Source organism: Orycteropus afer, unplaced genomic scaffold, assembly GCF_000298275.1.
Source record: "Orycteropus afer afer isolate SDZICR_OR568_19922 unplaced genomic scaffold, OryAfe1.0 scaffold00263, whole genome shotgun sequence".
Lineage (NCBI taxonomy): Eukaryota > Metazoa > Chordata > Mammalia > Tubulidentata > Orycteropodidae > Orycteropus > Orycteropus afer.
The window spans coordinates 3,817,574-3,838,971 of record NW_006921850.1 but is presented as its reverse complement, the minus strand read 5'-3'; the positions used below and the strand labels follow the sequence as shown (position 1 = coordinate 3,838,971).

Below are 21,398 nucleotides of genomic sequence, written 5' to 3'. Positions count from 1 at the left end.
TGTGTGTGTGTGTGTGTGTGTATATATATGAACAAGTGTAGATAGATAGATAGATAGATAATTGTTGTTGTTGTTATGTGCCACTGAGTCAGACCTGACTCATAGCGACCCTTCCTTGCGTTTCCGAGGTGGTATCACTACGGAAGTAGATTGCCCAATCTTGTTCACATATATGTATGAACAAATCCTACATACCTCAGACAGATGTCAGTCTAGTTGCTGTAAATTAAATGGACAACCCTTACCCCAATTAGAGGTGTCACAAGCACCCTATTATATGATGGATACTTCCTGTTTCTGGTTCTGGTCTGTGTTTTCTGTTGGTGTCATAGGGCAAGGCAGGGGTCAGGAAAACAAGAGTGAACAAAACTCAGAGGGGGGTTGGATGATTTGTTCAATTCACAAGGATGGTAAATAGGGGGGCTGAGATTTGAATTCAGTTTCTGGTGGGACTAGTAATTGAGAAGTTTTAAGCGGGCAGGGATCTTCGCAATCCTCAAGTTTTATTAACCCACTTCTACCTGGTCTCTGCTTTTTCCTTAAACTGCCAAATCTTATGGAAGGACAAGATTAAGCTAGTTATTGAAAGGGAGGCTTCTTGATTTCTTGCTTATGGGATGTTCTCTTAAACACTGTGTTAGGCAACTTCACAGATAACCCAAGAGTTGTCACTCTTCTTCCTCGTCTGTTTCCCTTTTAAGGAGGCAATGTCTAACTTATGAAGGGTGGAGAATGAATATTTGCGGGATAAATGTGGAACTAATGTGTGTCCCTGACATATACATTCACACACACATCCCCTCACATACACCCTGGAGAATACACACTGCCACTTTGTAAGGTTATCTTCTAGTGGAGCCTGGTAGATGAAGTTCTGGAAGAACAGAGAGAGAATGTATCATTTGGTTTCTGCCTCTGTTATTTAAGGCTGAATTAGACAGCAATGTTCTCACAAGCTAATACTCTGATATAAACAACTTTAACAAAGTGATTAAACTTTGTGAGTTTGATTTGTAAACTTTAGAATTCCATACACAGTGAGATGAGTCTCACATTGGGAGAAAGTTATTGCTGCCCTATAATTTGTTAGAAATTTGTATTTATAGTGTTAGCTCCAACCCATAGTGACCCCATACACAATGGAGAAAAATGCTGTCTTGTCCCACACTGTCCCTTGATTGGTTGCAGATCATAGGATCCATAGGATTTTGATGGGTTGATTTTTGGAAGTATATCACCTGGGCTTTCTTCCTGTTCCATCTTAGTCTATAAACTCCACTGAAACCTGTTCAGCATCAAAGCAACATGCAAGCTTCCTCTGATAGATGAATGGGGGCTATGCATGAAGTACATTGAGTGGAAATTAAACCCAGGTCTCTGCACTGAAGGTGAGAATTCTACCATTGAACCGTCACTGTCCATATCTCTCTCTCTATATATATGTATCACTTTAACTGTATCTCCATTTCTATCTCTAGATTGAAGAGAGAGAGAAAGAGAGAGAGAGAGAGGTGAGAGAGAGAGAGAGAGAGAGAGAGAGAGAGAGATGAGAGAGAGAGAGAGAGAACATTTCAAGCCCCTGCCTGTGCTGGGAATGATAGGGGTCTTCCTTATGGCTGGATGGGGCACAGGCAATAAACACTTCTCAGCTGGGTAACCTAGAAGACTTTGCTTAACCCTTCTGTTCCTCCATTTTATTATCTGTAAACCCATTGCCCTCGAGTTGGATTTGACTCATATAGCACCCTCCTTGGGTTTCTGAGGCAGTATCACTATGGAAGTAGATTGCTCAACCTTCTTTTGGAAGAGTGGCTGGTGGGTTTGAACTGCCAGCCTTCTGGTTAGCAGTCAAATGCCTTAGGCACTACGCCACCAAAGCTCCCTTTATTATCTGTAGGAGAGATTAATAAAGACACCAATCTCACTGAGTGGTTGAGAGGATTAGATGAGACAATCCATGCACAAAGTTTAGAATTCTAAGTACACAATAAAAGTTAGCTGTTAGTAATATAATAGGGAAGTACATTGTCACATTCTGTTATATATTGGGTTGCCATGAGTTGGAGCTGATTGTATGGCAACTAATCACAACCAGTACAGGGTACTATATCAGTACGTAGAAGGGACATCTAGCCTAGATGTTAGTGTTCAGGGAGCCCAAACCCAGTGCCATCGAGTTGATTCTGACTCAGTGACCATTTAGGACACAGTAGAACTGCCCCAAAGGTATCTTGAAAAAAATATTACCTAATGTAAGTCCTGTAGGTTAGTAAGTGGGAGCCAGGCAGAGAGGGGTAGGGAAAATATAGTTCAAGCACTGGTAATACCACATAAAAAAGCCTGAGTCTAAATTCATCTTATTATGTCCAAGAAAGTCCAACAAACAACATACACATTAAAAAAAAAAAAGAAACACACAACACCAAGTGTATCAGTTATTGATTTCTGTGTAATAAATTAACCCCAAATTTAGAGCTTTAAACATGCAACATGCAAGCAGACAAGTAATAATTGCTCAGCTTCCCATAGGATGCATATTCTATGAACATTTAAGCTTGAACTTGAGCTAAATAAGTAATTTTCAGGAAAAGGCTATATAGAACTTCATCTTTGATCTTATGCCAGCCCCCAAACTTATGGGACAGTAAAGAGCTAAAAACAAAAACCAAACTCACTGCTGTCAAGTGGATTCAATTCATAGCAAACTCTCCTTGGGTTTCTGAAGTGGTATCACTACAGAAGTAGATTGCCCAGTCTTCCTTCCCAGGAATGGCTGGTGGGTTTGAACCACCAGTCTTCTGGTTAGCAGTCAAATGCCTTAGGCACTATGCCACCAGAGCTCCCAGTGAAGAGCTAGTCACATAAAAAATTCTAGCAAAATATAACCAGTAAATACAGAGAACAGAATAGCTGGCAGGACTCAATCTTTCATCATTTTGTCTGAGTTTTGTGCTTTTTATTTAGTTTTTTTACCTTGTTAGCTCCACTTAGCTTCTTTTTTTTTTCTCTTTTCTATTATTTATTATTTAAACTCTAATTCCATGATTTATTTACTCCATGAATGGGTTAAGGGGTGCATTATCTAATGGTCCCATACCAAATGAAAACACATTGGGCAGTTGAGTTCTACTTCTGTCGCTTTTTTTCCCCCATTGTGATTGGAGAACTGTATCCAAATTATGTCATAAAGACCAGAAAACAGAAATTTAAATGGGTGGCATAGTGCCTAAGGCATTTGACTGCTAACCAGAAGGCTGGCGGTTCAAACCTACCAGCCACTCCTGGGAAGGAAGACTGGGCAATCTACTTCTGTAAAGATAAGCCTCAGAAACCCAAGAAGGGGTCGCTATGAGTCAGATCTGACTCTAGGGCAGTGAGTTTGCATTTTCGAGTTTTTACTCTCAGACAAAGACAACCACAAGTCAATTCTTTTGTGTGTCCAGTGTAAAGAATTCGTTCACAATCAGAAACAAAACAAAACAAACAAACAAACAAACAAAATCCTCAGACCAGAAACAGCAACAAGTGATGCACATCATCAAAGACCACTTCTGATTTCTTTTTGATTTTGTAAAGTTTCAGTCATTTTAACTTAAAGCAACCAGCCTGGCATTTGTATGATGTGTGGGTAGAATGTCTTTTTTGAGAGGCAATATCTAGCATTTGACATTGGAAGAAGCCCAAAGTTCACAGTAGTCAAGCTGGAAAGGTGAGAACAGGGAGAAGCGGTCACAGAGGCTGACCTAATTACCAGGTCTGCCCTGGGCTCTCACATCTCACTATTTCACTCACAGAAAATGATCTCATTTTCTTCCTTTCCCCATCCCTCACCTTCTAGGAGAAGCTGTCACAAAACCTTGCTGGTTCTGTCCTTGTGGACTTGCTCTTTTGATGGCCCTGGGTTACTATTTTCTTAATCTTTAATAATAGAATTCCCAAAGTGTTTCTTGGGCATTGTCAGCCCTGGACGACACTGCATTCCCCAGTCTCTCTGGCAGCCTGGTGACTACTTTGAGGAAAATAAATAGGAAGTGACAGAGAGTGAAGAGTGTTATCTCTGGGTCAAGTTCTCCCAAGGTATATGTGTGTCCTCACTTGAGAGTTTTCCTCTCCTGCAAGCTAGGAGGTGGCAAGCCAAGGGGTAGCCACCTTGGAAGCTGTATGTTGAAGGTGGCCTAACTGTCCTACCAGTCCTAATGAAAACCTGTGGATCATGGGCGTGGCACAGGACGTTTCGTACCACTGTGCATGGGGTTGACATGTGGGTCGACTTGATGGCAGCTAACAACAGCCTTTTTAGAAGGGTTGACTCGGTCATTCTTGCTGGCTTGCAGACGTATTTTAGCAACATGAAGCTGTGACCTCTCTGCTGCTTCTTGCTTTACTTTCCTTTGAGCTGTTTTCAGTCAGGCTCCAAATTCTTGGCTTGATGATGCTGCCCTCAATTTCTGCCTGTGGATCTTCAGATGTTGCATTTCAAAGAAGCTCCCCTTGATATTCCTCTAGAAATTATGGCCAGCGGTTCAAACTGGCTCATTCAGGTTCAACCCCCTGCCGAGAATTTGCATTTCCACCCTACTTTTACTGAACCAGAATCTACATTTTCACTATGTATACATAAGAATCACCTGGGGATCATGTTAAACTTATAGATTCTGATTCAGTGTATGTGGTATATACCAAAAAAACCCAAACTCACTGCCATCGAGTCAGATCCTACTCATAGCGACCCCTCCTTGGGTTTCCGAGGTGGTATCACTATGGAAGTAGATTGTCCAACCTTCCTTCCAAGGAGCAGCTGGTGGGTTTGAACCACCAGCCTTCTGTTAGCAGTCAAATGCTTTGGGCACTATGCCACCAGAGCTTCTATACATGGTATGGGAATGCAAATTCTTAGCAGAGTGTCAAACTAGAATGAACTGGTTCAAGGTGTTGATTATGGCTAAGCTCAACCTTCTGACTAATTCCCCTAACCATTGCCTTGGGTAGAAAATCCCCATATAGAAGATAGTGTTGACCCTCAGCTTTTGGCTACAGCTGGGCTGGGTAGTTTCTGCCCTTGTTCCCTATGTTGTATGGAGGGAATTAGACAGTTGAATGAACCAACAAACAAATGGTGTATAGAAATCAATTCCAACCATCCAAAAATACTTTTAAATGCCAGAATTTCCTCTTTCCACATCCCAACTGACTTGAGATTCTATTTTCCCCTGTGACAAGTTAGTTCCCTGAAACCCATTTTATGGCTAAGGAACTTGAGGGGAAGTAAAGAGATTGAATTCCAATTGAGATTGAAAGCAAGAGATTGGACTCCAATCTTAGCAGCACACTGGATAACACAGGTGTTCACTGGCTCACAATGCCTTCCTACGGGGATATTGTTATTCAAAGTGCTGGGAGAGCAGGCATGTGGGGTGAGTAATTAGAAATGCCTTTCAGAATTATGGAACATAAAATAATTTCCTCTTGTAGTTTTTCATAACAGCGGGTGTTTGTCTTTTTCCTTCTCTCAGAAGACAGTAAAGGCTTTGTAGTAAGATTACTGATGTTTTCTGAAGAGCAAGTCTGCCAGCACACCGTAATTTGCTGACAAGTCAGGGACCCTGATGCTCACCGTGAGTAGGAAGGGTGTTGGATTGAACGGAACTCCAGGCAACAGCCATGTGGCCTGTGTTCCTGAGCAGGCAGAGGGAACATAACGTTCTGTGTCTTATGGCTTGATCGCTGCTGGAGAAAAGGATTCACTATGTCAGAGAAAGGAATTCAATAGAACTCCCTTTCTCTGACAGAGTAAATGAGAAGTAACCAGGATGAGACCTCTGCTCTCACTGTTGAGAATCTTTAATCTGCCAGTCCACAAAATGTCTGAAAAGCATAAAATGCAATTTTGTCTAGTTTTACCAAAAAAACAACCTTTCCTCATCTTAAAACATAATAACGATAAAAGCACTCTAGCCCTTAAATATTTCTGGAGTTGACATGAAGTTAACGCAGAAGAATTTCCATATTTTATACATGCCATGGAAATCTACATTTATGCTTAATGAAAGTTTTATGTGCACAGATAAATCCAGAGCTTGAGTGCAGGGCGGTTTAGTGAGAGTCGAGGTGAGAGCTTTGATACTGCTCATGCTGTTTGGGGCTAATCAAGACTAGCTAAACCTGATACACAAAATCACCTCAAACAGAGAAATGAAGTGCATATGGGCTTGAAAGACCAGAGCCGCTTTGCTCTCGGGTAAATATGCATTTTCTGCAGCCAGATTAAGGATTCATTTTGCCCTTGACACAGCACGAAATTCAATCTGCACCTACTTACCCTACAGACAACAGCCTGCCAGGGGTCGTGCTAAGATTTTATAATAGGATAGGCAACAGCCTTTGTGAGCAAAATAAACATTTGGAAAATTATATTTCAGAACCGCCTCATCCCACCCCCCAGCCCCAACCCACCATGCAATTCTGGTTCAGTGAAAAGCAGCATTAATATTTTGGAAATTATTTTCAAACAGATGGGGGAAGAAGCAGGGGGCAGCCTCCACTGCTGGCCTTGATGATCTCCCCATGCCCCTCCCTTTCTTTTCAGCAAAACAACTCAAACAGGAATTTTTTTTCTTTGTTTTTTTTTTTTTTTAAAAATGTGAAAATGTTTTCAGATTTTCTCTTTGTTAGCTGAGATCTTTCATGTATTGTGGGTAGTTGCACCTGTACTCAACTGCTAAAATTTGGAATCTTGGGGAGAAGCTAAGGCTGTTTAAGGAGGGAGAGAGCACAAACATCTCTTCTGCCCTCCACCCCGCAGAATGAGGCTCTGGATCTTTGTTTCAGTGGAACAACGAGGGTGATTCTTCACACCCTCTTTATTGAACTACAAATATCTTTCCAGATGAACACACTCCTAATCTAATTAGCTGTAAACAGGCCTCTGGGGTGTCACACTGCTTAACTAGAGGGTGGCATGGGCAAGAGAGAAGGGCTTGCTTTCTGCTTACTGAGGATTCCTTTTCAACGGACACAGTTGGGATGGAATGATGCCATTTTGTAGAAGCGTTCTCTGCCTTATAGGAAGATAAAGGCAAAGAAAAGTTTAGTTGCCTTTATAGGACAGAATGGTCTATTACGAAACAATGAATACTTCTTTTTCTATAGCACTTACTGTCTTTTCCATTAGAGTCTCTGAGTGGTGCAAAGAGTTAACACGCTCAGTTGCTAACCAAAGGTTGGAAGTTCGAGTCCACCCAAAGGCTTCTCAGAAGAAAGGCTTGGTGATCTTCGTCCAAAAAAACAGCCATTGACAACAGGGCTTGGAACTGGTTCATTCCAGTTTGACTCTCCTACCTCCCCGAAAATTTGCATTTCCACCCTAGATTTAACTGAGTCAGAATCTACATTTTAACAAGATCTTAAGGTGATTCTTATGTTTACAATATTGTTACAAAATTTGTTACTTTTGGTGTGGAACAAGATTCATAAGGGGATTATAAAGTGGGGTCAGAGGCCTGTGAATACTTCCCAGTCTCACAGCTTCTCTCCAAGACATCCAAATCTTAGCAGTCAAGTTCAGACAGAATTACCCACATCACATTTACATGAGAATCACCTGGGGATCTTTAAGAATCTCCTGAGAATCTTGTTAAAATGTAGATTTTGATATAGTACATCAAGGAGTGCCGGTGGTGTAGTGCTTAAGGCATGTGACTGTTAACCAAAGGCTGGCAGTTCAAACCCACCAGCACTCCTCAGAAGGATGGTTGGGCAATCTACTTCTGTAGAGATACTGCCTTGGAAATCCAAAGAGGGGTCGCTATGAGTCAGATCCTACTCTAGGGCAGTGAGTTGTTTTTTTTGGTTTGATGTAGTACATCTAGGGTGGACATGCAAATTCTCAGCAGGGAGTTGAACCAGAATGAACCAGTTGAAAGCCCTTATTGAAAACCTTGTGAAGCATATTTCTACACCTTGGGGTCACCATGAGTTATAGTCAACTTGATGGCAACTGGGCTTTTTTTGTGTTGTTGTTTTGTCATTTCCCAACAATATGCTCAACTACTTAGAACAGCAAAGGAATGGACCCTATACACATCTGGGTTTTCTAGACAGTCTTGATTGGTACTATCGTTCCCACTGTCAGACCTGAGCCAGACCACACAACTTTATGTTTACTTTGGAAGAGATTCCCAATACCTTTTTTTTTTTTTTTTTGGCGTGGAACAAGAGTTCATAGAGCACTGATAAGGTGGAGTCAGGGGCCCCTGAGTACTCTTCAGTCTCACAGTTAGTGCTACAGAATCATCCAAATGCAGAATTTCTGTCCCTTGAAACAGGACAGAGAAGGTTCACCTGGCCTTATTTTAAAAGATGACGTCTGGTGGCTTGTACCTGTTCTGTCTGCTCTTCTGGACCTTTTGGGAAGGATCCTAAAGGCAGTTAAGAAAGGAAAGACCTGCCATTTGGAAAACAGCAGCCAATCTGGGAAGTTTAGGGGTGAAGCAGGGCTCAGGGTAATAAGGACAAAAAAAAATTAGGCTTTAATCATGTTGAGACCAAGCAGATAATCAACCAGGCCTCCAATTCTCGCTGGAACCACAAGGCTGAGTAGCGTGTACCTGTGACAGCTGTTCGGCGATCACTTGCTCCAGCTTTTCCCCACCTCACAAACTCTGTTGCTCTTCAGTGCCTGTTCAAGGTGCCCACGGCCAACTCACACAGAATTCAAGCGCAATATGAAAAGGTTCATGCTGCTTGTGCCCTATGAAGTCCTGTCTCTTTCCTCTCCAAGCCCCCCTCCTGTTCTTTGCTCTGTGATACTGGGGCAGGACTGTGCAAACTGCAATTCCCACACTCCTTTGTGAGACAGCCTCTGTAAATGGGAGGCTCAGATAGGAGACCAGAAAGCAAGAGGAGAGAAGGAACTATTTAATGGCTTCTAGTTGAGGTCAACTCCCTTAGCAGGAGTCAGCTCTAACCCTCAGCGTCTTTTGCCTTTTGCCCCTTTCAGCTCCAGTCCTTTTTTTTTTTTAATTTTTATTGTGATTTGGGTGCAAATTTACAAGGTGGCTCTGTTTTACTCTCAACAGTTCATACACATTTTTTTTTTTTCATGACACTGATTACAGTCCCAGCAATAAACAACTCACCTCCCTTCTCCACCCTGTGATTACTGCTTCCCTGTGTCCTTCCTACCTATGCATTCTGGTCTGTCTTGCTTTCCCCCTATGCAAATGCTGCCCTTCTGTTCTCTCATGGCTGATTGTTCTAAGGGGTATAAATCCCTGAAGTGGATGTTCTCTGCTCAAGGCCTTTCTATTGTTTGGCTGAGAGCTAATCCAGGGAGTGAGTCCAGTTCCAGGCCTGGAGGATAACCGAGGGCCATAGTCTTTGGGGTTTCACCAATCTCTATCTGACCAGTCAAATCAAACCAAACTCACTGCCTTCGAGTTGGATGACTCATAGCTACCGTCCTTGGGTTTTCGAGGCAATGTCACTACAGAAGTAGATTGCCCAACCTTCCTTCTGAGGAGTGGCTGGTGGTTTGAACCGCCAGCCTTCTGGTTAGCAGCCAAATGCTTTAGGCACTATACCACCAGAGCTCCCATCTGACCAGTAATCCTGGGTCATTTTTGTGTTTTTGAATTTTGGTTGACACTTTTCCTCAGACTCAATCCATGATCTCCAATTTTGATCTCTTTTTGAGTGGTTGCCAGCTCCAATCTTTACTCACCTCTCAGTGGTACCAGCAGCAGCTGGTCTGTATGACCTTGGCAGTAAAAGCTGTGTCACATTATTCACCCTAAAGTCAGAGCATCATCCACATGGCACCACTTTCTCTAGCTTCTGGTAATTTTCCATCTTCTCTTTGTTCCCCAGCCCTAGAGTTAGCAGCTGATTCATGATTAATCTTTAATGACTTCCACATTCCCCCTTTTGCACTAATACCTATGCACTCAGTTTCCTGTGTTGAATGTTAACAGCTGTGTTAGAAATGTGTTACTATTTCCCTAAATATTGGCTCTGACACTGACTAGAAACCTAGTTGCTATGGATGGAATTATGGCCACACACCCCCTCCCCCAGCTCTGGTAGTATAGTGCCTAAGGCACTTGACTGCTAACCAGGAGGCAGGCAGTTCAAACCCACCAGCCATTCTTTGAAAGGAAGGTTGGGCAATCTACTTCTGTAGTGATACTGCCTCCGAAACCCAAGGAGGGGTCGCTATGAGTCGGGTCAGACTCAAGGGCACATAACAACAACCACCATCTCCCCCCACCAAATATGTGTAGTAAATCTTAACCTTTATGCCTGTGGTTATAATCCCTTCTGGAATGGGCTGTCTTTATAATGTAAATAAGGCAGGATTAGTGGAGGGTGTGTCTTGAGGGTTTTTCTTTTTTTTAACTTTTTATTGTGATATGGGTGAAAGTTTACAGAGCTAATTACTCTTCCATTCAACAATTAATACACATTTTCTTTCATGATGTGCTTGCAATCCCCACAATGTAACACCATTCATCTCATAACCTCCCTAAATTTCCTGTTTCCGTTCATCTTTGTTCCTATCCCTTCCTGCCTCCTGAACTTTGTCTCTGGGCAAATGCTGCCCTTTTGATCTCATATGGTTGATTGTCCTAAGGAATGAATACCTTTCTGGTGTTATTGTTTACTTTGTAAGCCTGTCTTTTATCTAAAAGTTGAGCCTTAAGGGTGAGTTCAGTTCTAGGCTTAACAAGTGCCTAAGGGCCTAGTCTTGGGGGTTCTACCTTCTCCATCAGACCAGTAAGCCTGGTTTGGAGTTTTGTTCCACATTTTTCCCCCACTCTACCCAGGACCCACTATTGTGATCTCTTTCAGAGCATTTGGTAGTGGCAGCTGGGCACCATCTAGTTCTTCCAGCCTCAGGGTCATGGAGGCTGAGGTTTGTGTGGTCCGTTAGTCCTTTGGATTAACTGTTTCCATGCATCTGTGATTTTCCTCACTCTTCTTTTTTTTTTCCAGATGGAGAGAGACCAAGAGTTGTACCTTAGATGGCTGCTCACAAGCTTTTAAGACCCCACTTGCTACTCATGAAAGTAAGATGTAAAACAATGTCTTTGTGGACTATGTTGTGACAATTGACCTTGATGTCATCTGAGACTGTCCTGAGTGTCCAGGACCAGTGTTGAGTCAATTTCCTTTGAGATGTAAAGGAGATTAAATAAGCAAGCAAAGCAGAGATGGGAGAAGCGAGACACCATGCCACATGAAGTTCACCAAAGAGCCAAGGATAAGGAGAACATTCCCCCAGAGCCAACAGAGAGAGAAAGCCTTGCCCTAGAGCAAGTGTCCTGAATCCAGACTTCTACCCTTCTAAACTGCACTTGACTGCTAACCAGAAGGCTGGCGGTTCAAACCCACCAGCCACTCCTCGGAAGGAAGGTTGGGCAATCCTACTTCTGTAGTGATACTGCCTCGGAAACCCAAGGAGGGGTCGCTATGAATCGGGGCCGACTTGACGGCACATAACAACAACAACAACAACAAACTGGGAGAAAATAAATTTGCATTTGTTATAGCCACCCATTGGTGGTATTTGTTATAGTGGCACTCGATAACTAAGACAATAGACTAAAATGGTTCCAACTGTTGAATTAGCCAGAAGGCTAGGATCTCTCCCCATTTGGTGGCATCACTAAAATGGCCTCAAGTAGTAAAAACACATGAGCCAGAGAGAAGAGTGGAGAAGAAAGGGTGGGAGGAGTTTTACTAAGTGTTTTCTCTTCCCTATTCTTATATATCTTCCAAGGAAGCCTAGAATAGTATAGGGTTAGGGTTATACTTATTTGAGTTATATTGGACTATTTCATTGCCATCTAAAATCTGAACAGAAGAGATTTCTCAGCAGTCTAGCTATTCTTCTAGAGTGAAATAGTGTCCTCTACACCACCAGCAGACAAAATGCATCCCTCAACATGAATTTAGAACCCATCAGCAGTGTAGAGCAGTTCTCAATAGACACTATCCTTTGGGTGGCTCAGATATTCCAATGTGCTCTGGAAATACGGATTTTGAGAACAGCTTACACTGTGCTGATGGCTTCGTCATTTTGTTCTAAAGCATTTTATCCTCTGTAGCATTTCCAGATGCAAAGAATTTTGAAAACTACAAAGTAGTATCCCCCAGGCACATCTAAATAACTGTTTTTGCCGTTAGGATTACGAATAGAATTTTTTAAGTGCCCAAACTTTAGACATTAGAGGCATTGGGAAAGCTCTATGACTGTGGTTCTCTGAGTACAGTTCAGGGGACCCCTGGGAAGGGGTCTCTAAGGCCCTCACAGGGGGCCCATGAGGTCACTCTTTTCATCATAATGTTGTTGTTGTTAGGAGCCATTGAGTAGGTGCTGACTCATAGTGACCCTATGTACAACAGAACGAAACACTGCCCGGTCCTGTGCCAGCCTCATAATCCTTGCTACACCTGAGCCCATCACTGCAGCCACTGTGTCAATCCATCTTGTTGAGGGCCTTCCCCTTTTTCATTGACCCTCCACTTTACCAAGTATTATATCCTTCTCCAGGGAATGATCCCTTCTGACAGCATGACCAAAGTAGGTGAGACGAAGTCTGGCCATTCTCACTTCCAAGGAGCATTCCGGCTGCACTTCTTCCAGGACAGATTAGTAAATTCTTCTGGCAGTCCATGGTACTTTCAGTATTCTTTACCAACACCACAACTCAAAAGCATCAATTCTTCTTTGGTCTTCTTTATTTCATCATAACACCAAGACTTTATTTGCCTTTTTTTACTCTAATTCACTTACAAGGCAGTTTTCAAAAGGCTGTTGTTGTTGTTGTTATGTGCCATCGAGTTGGACCTGACTCATAGTGACCCCTCCTTGGGTTGCCAAGGCAGTATCACTACAGAAGTAAATTGTCCCACCTTCCTTCCAAGGGGTGGCTGGTGGATTTGAACCGCCAGCCTCCTGGTTAGCAGTCAAGTGCCTTAGGCACTATGCTACCAGAGCTCCTTTCAAAAGGCTACATACATGGATATCAAAACAGACTAAAGGTGGAAGCAGATAAATTTTCTAGTAAGCCAGAGATTAAAGAGAGTTATAAAAATGTGAAACAATGTCAATCTTCTCATTTTTTTGAAAATAGTAATATTTCATAAAAATATGTCTGTTAATATATGACATGTTTCTTGTTATTTTAAAATGGATTAATTAACACTTAAAAATTTTTCAACTTTCCTGATTTTAAACCATACAGTATATCCCCTTGTTTTGTCTGAATATCTACCTCTTGGTCAATGTACAGGTTCCATGTGAGCACAGTTAAATGTTCTGGAATTCCCATTCTTTTCAATATTATCCACAATTTGTTACAATCCACATAGTCAAGTGCCTTTGCATAGTCAATAAAAAAAAAAAAGACTTATATCTCTTAATGGTATTTTCTGCTTTCAGCCAAGATCTGCCTGATATCAGCAATGATTGCCCTCATTCTACATCCTCTTCTGAATCCAGCTTGAATTTCTGGCAGTGTCCTGTGGATGTACTGCTGCTACAATTTTTAATTTCCTTCAGTAAAATTTTTCTTATGTGTGATATTAATGATTAGTGTTGTTAGGTGCCATCACGTCATCTCTGACTCATAGTGACCCCATGTACAGCAGAACAAAACACTACCCAGTCCTGTGCCAGCTCCATGATCCCTGGTATACCTAAGCCCATCGTTGTAGCCACTGTGTCAATCCATCTTGTTTAGGGCCTTCCCCTTTTTCATTGACCTGCCACTTTAGCAAGCATGATATCCTTCTGCAGGGAATGATCCCTTCTTGCAACATGACCAAAGCAGGAGAGAAGTCTGGCCATTCTGGCTGCACTTCTTCCAGTACAGATTTGTTAGTTCTTTTAGCAGTCCACAGTACTTTCAGCATTCTTTGCCAACACCATAACTCAGAAGCATCGACTCTTCTTCAGTCTTCCTTATTCATTGTCCAGCTCTCATATTCATATGAGGTGATAGAAAATACCATGGTTTGTGTCAGGCATACCTTGGTCTTAGGAGATATGTTTGCTCTTCAGCACTTGAAAGAGGTCTTTTGCAACTGATTTGCTCAGTTCTATACATCATCTGATATCTTGACTGCTGCTTCCATTGAAGTTCATTATAGAACCAAGTCATATGAAATCTTTGACAACTTCAGTCTTTTCTCCATTTATTGTGATGCTGATTATTGGTCCAGTTGTGAGGATTTTTGATTTCTTTATATTGAGGTATAATCCATACTCAGACTGTATTCTTCAGTCTTCATCAGTAAGTGCTTCAAGTCATCCTCACTTTTAGCAAGCAAATTTGTGTCGTCAGGGTATCACGGGTTGTTAATGAGTCTTCCTCCAATACTGATGCCATGTCCTTCTTCATATAGTTCAGCTTCTTGGATTTTTGCTCAGCATACAGATTGAATAAGTATGGTGGGAGGATAGAACCTTGAGACACTGCCTTTTTGATTTTAAAACACAGTGTCCCCTTGTTCTGTTTGAATGAGTCTCATGGTCTATGCTACATTCATACTTCGTACATTCCATGTTCTGTTTATTAGTGGGTGTTTGCAGCTATTTCTTTTCATTTTGAGTCATGCCATGCCACCAAATGGAGGTCCCAAAAGCTCTACTTTATCCATATCATTAAGGTCAGTTCTACCATGATAAGGCAGCTCTTTCCCAGTCATATTTTGAGTGACTTCCGACCTGAGAGGCTTGTCTTCCGGCACTGTATTGGACAATGTTTCAGGGCTATTCATAAAGTCCAGTATTATATTAGACAGTGTTTCACTGCTATTCATAAGAATTTCCCTGTCCAATTCTTTGGGAAGTGGATGGCTTCTTCTTTCTTCTGAGTCTGTCTCAGTCTGGAAACTCCACTGAAACCTGTCCATCATGGGCAACCCTGCTGGTGTTTGAAATACTGGTAGCACAGCATCCAGCCTCACAGCAACATGCAAGCCACCAGAGTAAGACAAACTGACAGACAAGTTCATCTCCCTTAGCTGTTCCAAACCTCTCTGTTCAATTCCTGGCCTTCCCACTTACCTGTATCTGGCTGTCAGTGCTGGCTTCCTGTTTCCTGCCTGGGGGCTCTCTCTCCCCTTACCTGAATCCCACCATCTGATTCCTGACAAACTGACAGACAAGTTCATCTCCCTTAGCTGTTCCAATCCTCTCTGTTCAATTCCTGGCCTTCCCACTTACCTGTATCTGGCTGTCAGTGCTGGCTTCCTGTTTCCTGCCTGGGGGCTCTCTCTCCCCTTACCTGAATCCCACCATCTGATTCCTGGCTTCCTGTTTCCTGCCTGGGGGCTCTCTAATGATATTGTTCGATAATTTCTGCATCTGTAGGATCACCTTTCTTTGGAACAACCATGAACATGGATCTCTTCCTGTTTCCTGGCATAGATGCCTTCCTATTTCTTGGCATGATGAGTTAGTGCTTCTAGTGTTCTATCTGTTTATTGAAATATCTTAGCTATATTCCACCATTAATTCCTGTAGCCTGTTTTTTTTTTTTTTTTTGCCAGTGCCTTCAATGCAGCTTGGACTTCTTCCTTCAATACCATCAGTTCTTGATCATATGCTACCTCCTGACTTATTTGAATGTCAACCAATTCTCTTTGCTACAGTGACTCTGTGTATTGCTTCCATCTTCTTTTGATGCTTCCTACATTGTTCAATATTTTGCCCATAGAATCATTCAATTCTGCAGTTTGAGGACTGATTCTTTTTCTTCATTTCTTTTAGCTTGAGAAATGCCCAGCATATTCTTCCTTTTTGGTTTTCTAACTCTGTTTGCACAGTTCATTCTAATACTTTGTCTTCTCGAACCACCGTTTGAAATCTGTTCAGCTCTTTTACATCATCATTTCTTCCTTTCATTTTAGCTATTCTAAGTTCAAGAGCAAGTTTCATCATCTCTTCTGATATTCATTTTTGCCTTTTCTTTCTTTCCTGTTATTTTAATGATCTTTTGCTTTCTTCATGTATGAGAGCCTTGATGTCATCCCACAAGTCATCTGATCTTTCATCATTCATATTCAATGAGTGAAATCTATTCTTGAGATGGCCTTTAAATTCAGGTGGGACATGTCCAAGGTTGTATTTCCACTTTCATGGACTTGTTCTAATTTTCTTAAGCTTCAACTTGAACTTGGTATGAGAAATTGATGATCTGTTCCACAGTTGGCCCCTGGCAAATTTCTCACTGATGATATTGAGCTTTTTCATTGTGTCTTTCTAGTCAATTTGATTCCTGTGTATTCCATACAGTGAGGTCCACTACAATATAGTATAAATATAACTTTATATGTACTGGGAAACCAAAAAATTGGTGTGACCCACTTTATTGTTATATTTGCTGTATTGTGGTGTTCTGGAATTGAACCCATATTTTCTCCAAGCTATACCTGTTTTCCGTTTTTCTTGCTTTCCTCACTAATCTCCAGGAGTTGCCCTGCTTGCCTCTCATATCTTCACTCTTGATTTACATATAAGTCCTTTTTCTGAGTTTCAGAATTTCCCTGGATGGCCTATTGGTAAGCTCATCCTATTTTTGGCATTGGCTGATATTCTAGTCAATATCGACATTGATGTTTTACTTTGTGTAATCATGGTTTCACTTATAGCTGTTTTCCTTGATCTCAAATTGTTCCTTTTTCATGGGTATACTCTCCTTCCAAGTATTGTTGGAAAACTGAGTTTAATATTTTTCATTTCATTTTATTTTTATTGTGATTTGGGTGAAAGTTTACAGAGCAAATTCATTTTCCATACAGCAGTTCTTACACATTTGTTTCATGACGTTGACTGCAATCTCCATAATGTAACAGCTCTCTCCCCACTTCTACCCTGTAGTTACCTTTTTCCTGTGTCCTTCTTTCTTGTGCATTCCTACCCACTGAGCTACCTCCCATGCAAATATTGCCCTTCTGTTCTCCCATGATTGATCATTCTGAGTTTAATATTTTCCAAAATGTTGCCCCTCTTCCCATAATAAGCTTTTTTTTTTTTTTTCCTTTCCTTTTCCCAAAGATAATTCTTTTTACAGCTCCTGGTGGTGCAGTGGCTAAGGCATTCAGTTGCTAACCAAAAGGTAAGTGGTTTGAACCCACTAGCTGCTTCTCCAGACAAAGATGAGGCAGTCTGCTTCCATAAGGATATACTGCCTTGAAAACTCTATGAGACAGTTCTACTCTGTCCTATAAAGTCTCTAGGAGTTGGAATTGATTTGATGGCAGTGGGTTTGGGTGGTTGGAGAATTTTTATATATTCAGATATGTTTCTCCCCTTGCTCACCCTTATAAAAGAAGGTCTGTTTGTCCAGTGTTGGGAGAGGTTCAATAAGAGAGTGTTTAGATTCATGTTCAGTTTCTTTAATCTGGGAACAAGGGTCAAGGACATTTTATAATTTCTATAGTTTACTTTGTCTCTGTCAGAGCTTCAGCTTTCTAGGAGAAGTTGGGGAACCACCCAAAGCAATACATGACAAAGGCATCCCCATTTTGCCAAAGCATGCTGTCTACTGGGCAGGGGCACCAACCTCTAATCGAATGGATTAGAAGCCTGTTGTGGCAATGTTTGCACATTCTTACCCCATTTCTTGAAGCCAAGTGTTCCTAGAAGTGACAACCATGGACTGATGGACTGATGGAACTGCTGGGTCAGCCATGGCCAGGGCCAGCTTTATGGAGGTGTAACCCCTGAGCTCAGAAAGGCCCTGTATTTGGTTTAATGCTCTGCTGTCCCTTCTTGAAATTCTTAATCCTTGTATCTTTGAGTTTGTGTTATGTGAGTGAAGCCCAGTTGGACAATGGTGTGTGTGTGTGTGTGTGTGTGTGTGTGTGTGTGTAGAGGTTGGAGCCTTGGCTTACACAGTTCTATCCTGCTTCCTAAAAACCAGAAACAAAACCCATTGCCATCAAGTTGATTCTGACTCATAGCAACCCCCATTGGCTTTCTGAGGTTGTAAATCTTTACAGAAGTAGATTTCCCAGTCTTCCCTCTGCAGAGTGACTGATGGGTTTGAATCACCAACCTTTTGGTTAGCAGTCAAATGCTCTAGGCACTGCACCACCAGAGGTCCTTACTGCTTCCAAAAGACAGGTTCTTGACCACTCACTCCAGCCAGGTGGTGACCGAGTGGCATAGATGGAGGAAGCCTGTGTTCTGATGTCTCCCTGACAGGAGCTGTGGCACAGGGAGGGCTGGAGTCATTGCAGAGACTGCCATCCCTTGCAGGTACTTGGTGGGTGGCAGAGGTAAGTCCTATGCTTGATCCAAGTACCTAGTATGTCCCAGTGCAGAGGTTTAGAGAAACTTGGCAGTCACCTGTTTGCCACAGATTGGGGGCCCTGGGTGGGGGAGATACTGGCTGGTTCCCCCAGAGCTCATCATTGCCAGCCCCAGGGAGCATAGACCTGACAGCTGGTGGAGGCGGAACCCCAGGGTCTCGGTGTAGAAGCTCAAGTGCCTGTGAAGGTCTTCACTTGCCCCTGGAATCACCTCGCCTGTGCTCTGCCTATCCTTTACTTTCTTTTTCCAATCTTCCTCAGTATAACTTGCCTTTATGACCAGCACAGAGCATGGTCCAGGCACAAGCTACTATAGAAGAGTTGTATAATTTTCATGATTCTGGATATGAGGTAAATGTTTTTATGCTTGCATTTAAAACTCACATTGCACAATATAAAGATGATTGTAAAACTCATGCTAATAATTTAAAATTTTAATTATTTCTTTTAGAATGACATAAAATAGCAAATAAAAAACACCTCGATAGTGAAGAGAGAGACTGCAGGTGAAGTCTGTGCCTTATGTTTTAGTACCTGTAATGGAATTTCCCCCTGCATTATTTGAACAAGGGTCCTGCACTTTCATTTTGCACTGTGCCTGACAGTTACATAGCTGGCCCTGGACAAGTTGTTATCCTAGGAATCCACAGCTGCAGATGGTGGATCTGACATTATTGTATCCCCTGCTGGATGTGTGGTGTTCAGACTGACTGCCCTTCCCTGAACCCCCACCCCACCCACTCTACCCTTTTACCACATAATTTCCCCAGGTGTTTGCACAATTTAAAAGGAAGATAATGGGCCTCCTAATAACATGACATGAAAGTGCTCAAGTGATGAACTGAGAATATAAAGAGTTGTGATCATATTTTTACCTGCCATTTATGACTTGTTCACCTGAGTAACATGTGCACATCTCTCTTACAGTTCATGATGCCTGATATAAAGCCTGTAAATGCTGATCTCCCTTGCCTTGACTTCTCTGAGTCTCTCTGGGTTGCAACTCTGTCTCATGGTCTTCTTCATACTTTGTTTTTTAATTTCTTTTATTATCGCAAAATAAATACAACATTTGCCATTTTAACCATTTTTTAGGTGTACAATTCAGTGGCATTTATCACATTCCCTAAGTTGTGCTACCATCATTGCTATCTAGTTCCAAAGTCCTTCATCACCCCAAATGGAAACTCAATACCCCTTAAGCAATAGATCTCCATTCCTTCTTCCTCCCAGCCCCCAGGAACCACTAATAAGCTTTGCTCTCTATGGATTTGCCTATTCTAGATACTTCATAGAGGTGGAGTTGTATAATATTTGTCCTTCTTTGTCTGACTTATTTCATTCAGCATAATGTTTTCAAGGTTTATCCATTTTGTACTGTGCATCAGAACTCCATTTTTCTTCATGGCTTGGTGGCACTAACTGTTTGTGTCTGGCTGCTGATCTAAAGGTTGGAGGCTCAAACCTGCACAGCAACACCATGGAAAGAAAGACCTGGTGATCAGCTTCTGTAAAGATTACAGCCAAGAAAACTCCATGGAGCAGTTCTCTATAACACAGGGCTTTACCGTGAGTCAGAATCAACACCACGGCAAAGAGTATTTTCTAAGTGTGAATATACCACGTTTTGCTGATCTGTTCATCTGTTGAGGACACGTAGGTTGTTTCTACCTTTTGGTTATTGTGAATAGTGATACAATGAACCAGGGCTTCAAACCTGCCCATTCCAGTTTGGCCCCTTGCTGAGAATTTGTCTTTTCACTCCAGATACACTGAATCAGAATCTACATTTTGACAAGATCCCCAGGCGATTCTTATGTATATCTGGAGTGGAAAGGCAAATTCTTAGCAGGGGGTCTAACTGGAATGAACCAGTTTGAAGCCCTGCAGTGAACACTGGTGTACACATATCTATTTGAGTCTCCGTTTTTAATTCTTTTGGGTGTATACCTAGGAGTGCTTCTTCATGTTCTTAATTTAAAAAATTCTCCAGGACAGTCTTGCCTTTCTTGAGGAACTGAAAGCAGGCTGGCCTGTCCCCTGAAGCCCTTCTGTGGTGCTGCAGCAATGGCTGCCAGAAGCTAAGCAGCCTGCACTGCTGTCCCTTCTGCTTGATCAGACAAAAAGCAACCAGAGAAACCCCAAAGCGTCTGTGCCTGACTTCCACGGAGAAGCCAGCCTGATGGTCTTGTGTGCTGTCTGTGAGCCACTTTCTTCTTGCTCTCACCTGTGATTTTCAGGGGTCCTGGAAGTAGGGCAATCTACTTCCATAGTGATACCGCCTCGGCAACCCAAGGAGGGGTCACTATGAGTCGGGTCTGAATCGATGGCACATAACAACAACAGGAAGCAGTAGAGGAACTGATGTTCCGCCGAAGCGTGAGTTGAAGAAACCCTGTGCCCCCACTTGCCTAAAGCTGAAATGGCTGTGGATGCGCCTTTCATGGCAGATTTTGCTGAGGAGGAAAATTTGCACCTGTTTTGAGTTGGCGTCCCATTTAAAGAGAGAGCAAGGGAAAACAAAAACAAAGGCCAGCACATCCAAGAATGATTACTGCCAACATTACTTACCAAAGACATCTGTGATGCTGTGATCCATTCAGGAGGGATGTGGAAATGAGCCCCAGCTGAGTCTCCCAGCAAAATAATTCCCCTGGGCTGTGAACCTAGGCAGATGATTTATTCACATTATTATTGTGTTCAAGTTGTCTGGAGTCTTCAGGTTGGGTAGTTCTGGGAAGGAAGATACCCTGGAATGAATTGCAGGCTCAGAACATCCCAACAGTGATGCACTGCCTCTGTTCCTGTGCTGGAGAGAGAGAGGCATGGGCATAGCCTTTAGGAGCTGGATGAGATTTCTAGGCCATCGAACTGCTGGCTAAGCTCTGCAGATGCAGGTGTGTCTCCCAGCTCAGCACAAAATAGACTGCCGCACAGCATCCTGAGTGAATGATGGATGGATAAGGGACTCAAAACTTCATCTGAATTCAGAAATATGCCCTAAATTTTGGTTCTGGAAATTGCTTTCTTGGAAGACACACCCATTTATGGTGCAATTTGCTTTAAGAATTAAT

General features: G+C 42.3%; 1 protein-coding gene across 1 annotated transcript in view; it reads right to left on the bottom strand.

The window, feature by feature from the left end:
* Nucleotides 1–21,398, bottom strand: part of AOAH (acyloxyacyl hydrolase) — a 344,354-nt gene that overhangs the window by 156,217 nt on the left and 166,739 nt on the right. The window contains exon 11 of the mRNA XM_007950097.1: nucleotides 20,896–20,990. Within this exon, the coding sequence (XP_007948288.1) occupies nucleotides 20,896–20,990 (95 nt within the window). The remainder of the gene's footprint in view (nucleotides 1–20,895; nucleotides 20,991–21,398) is intronic.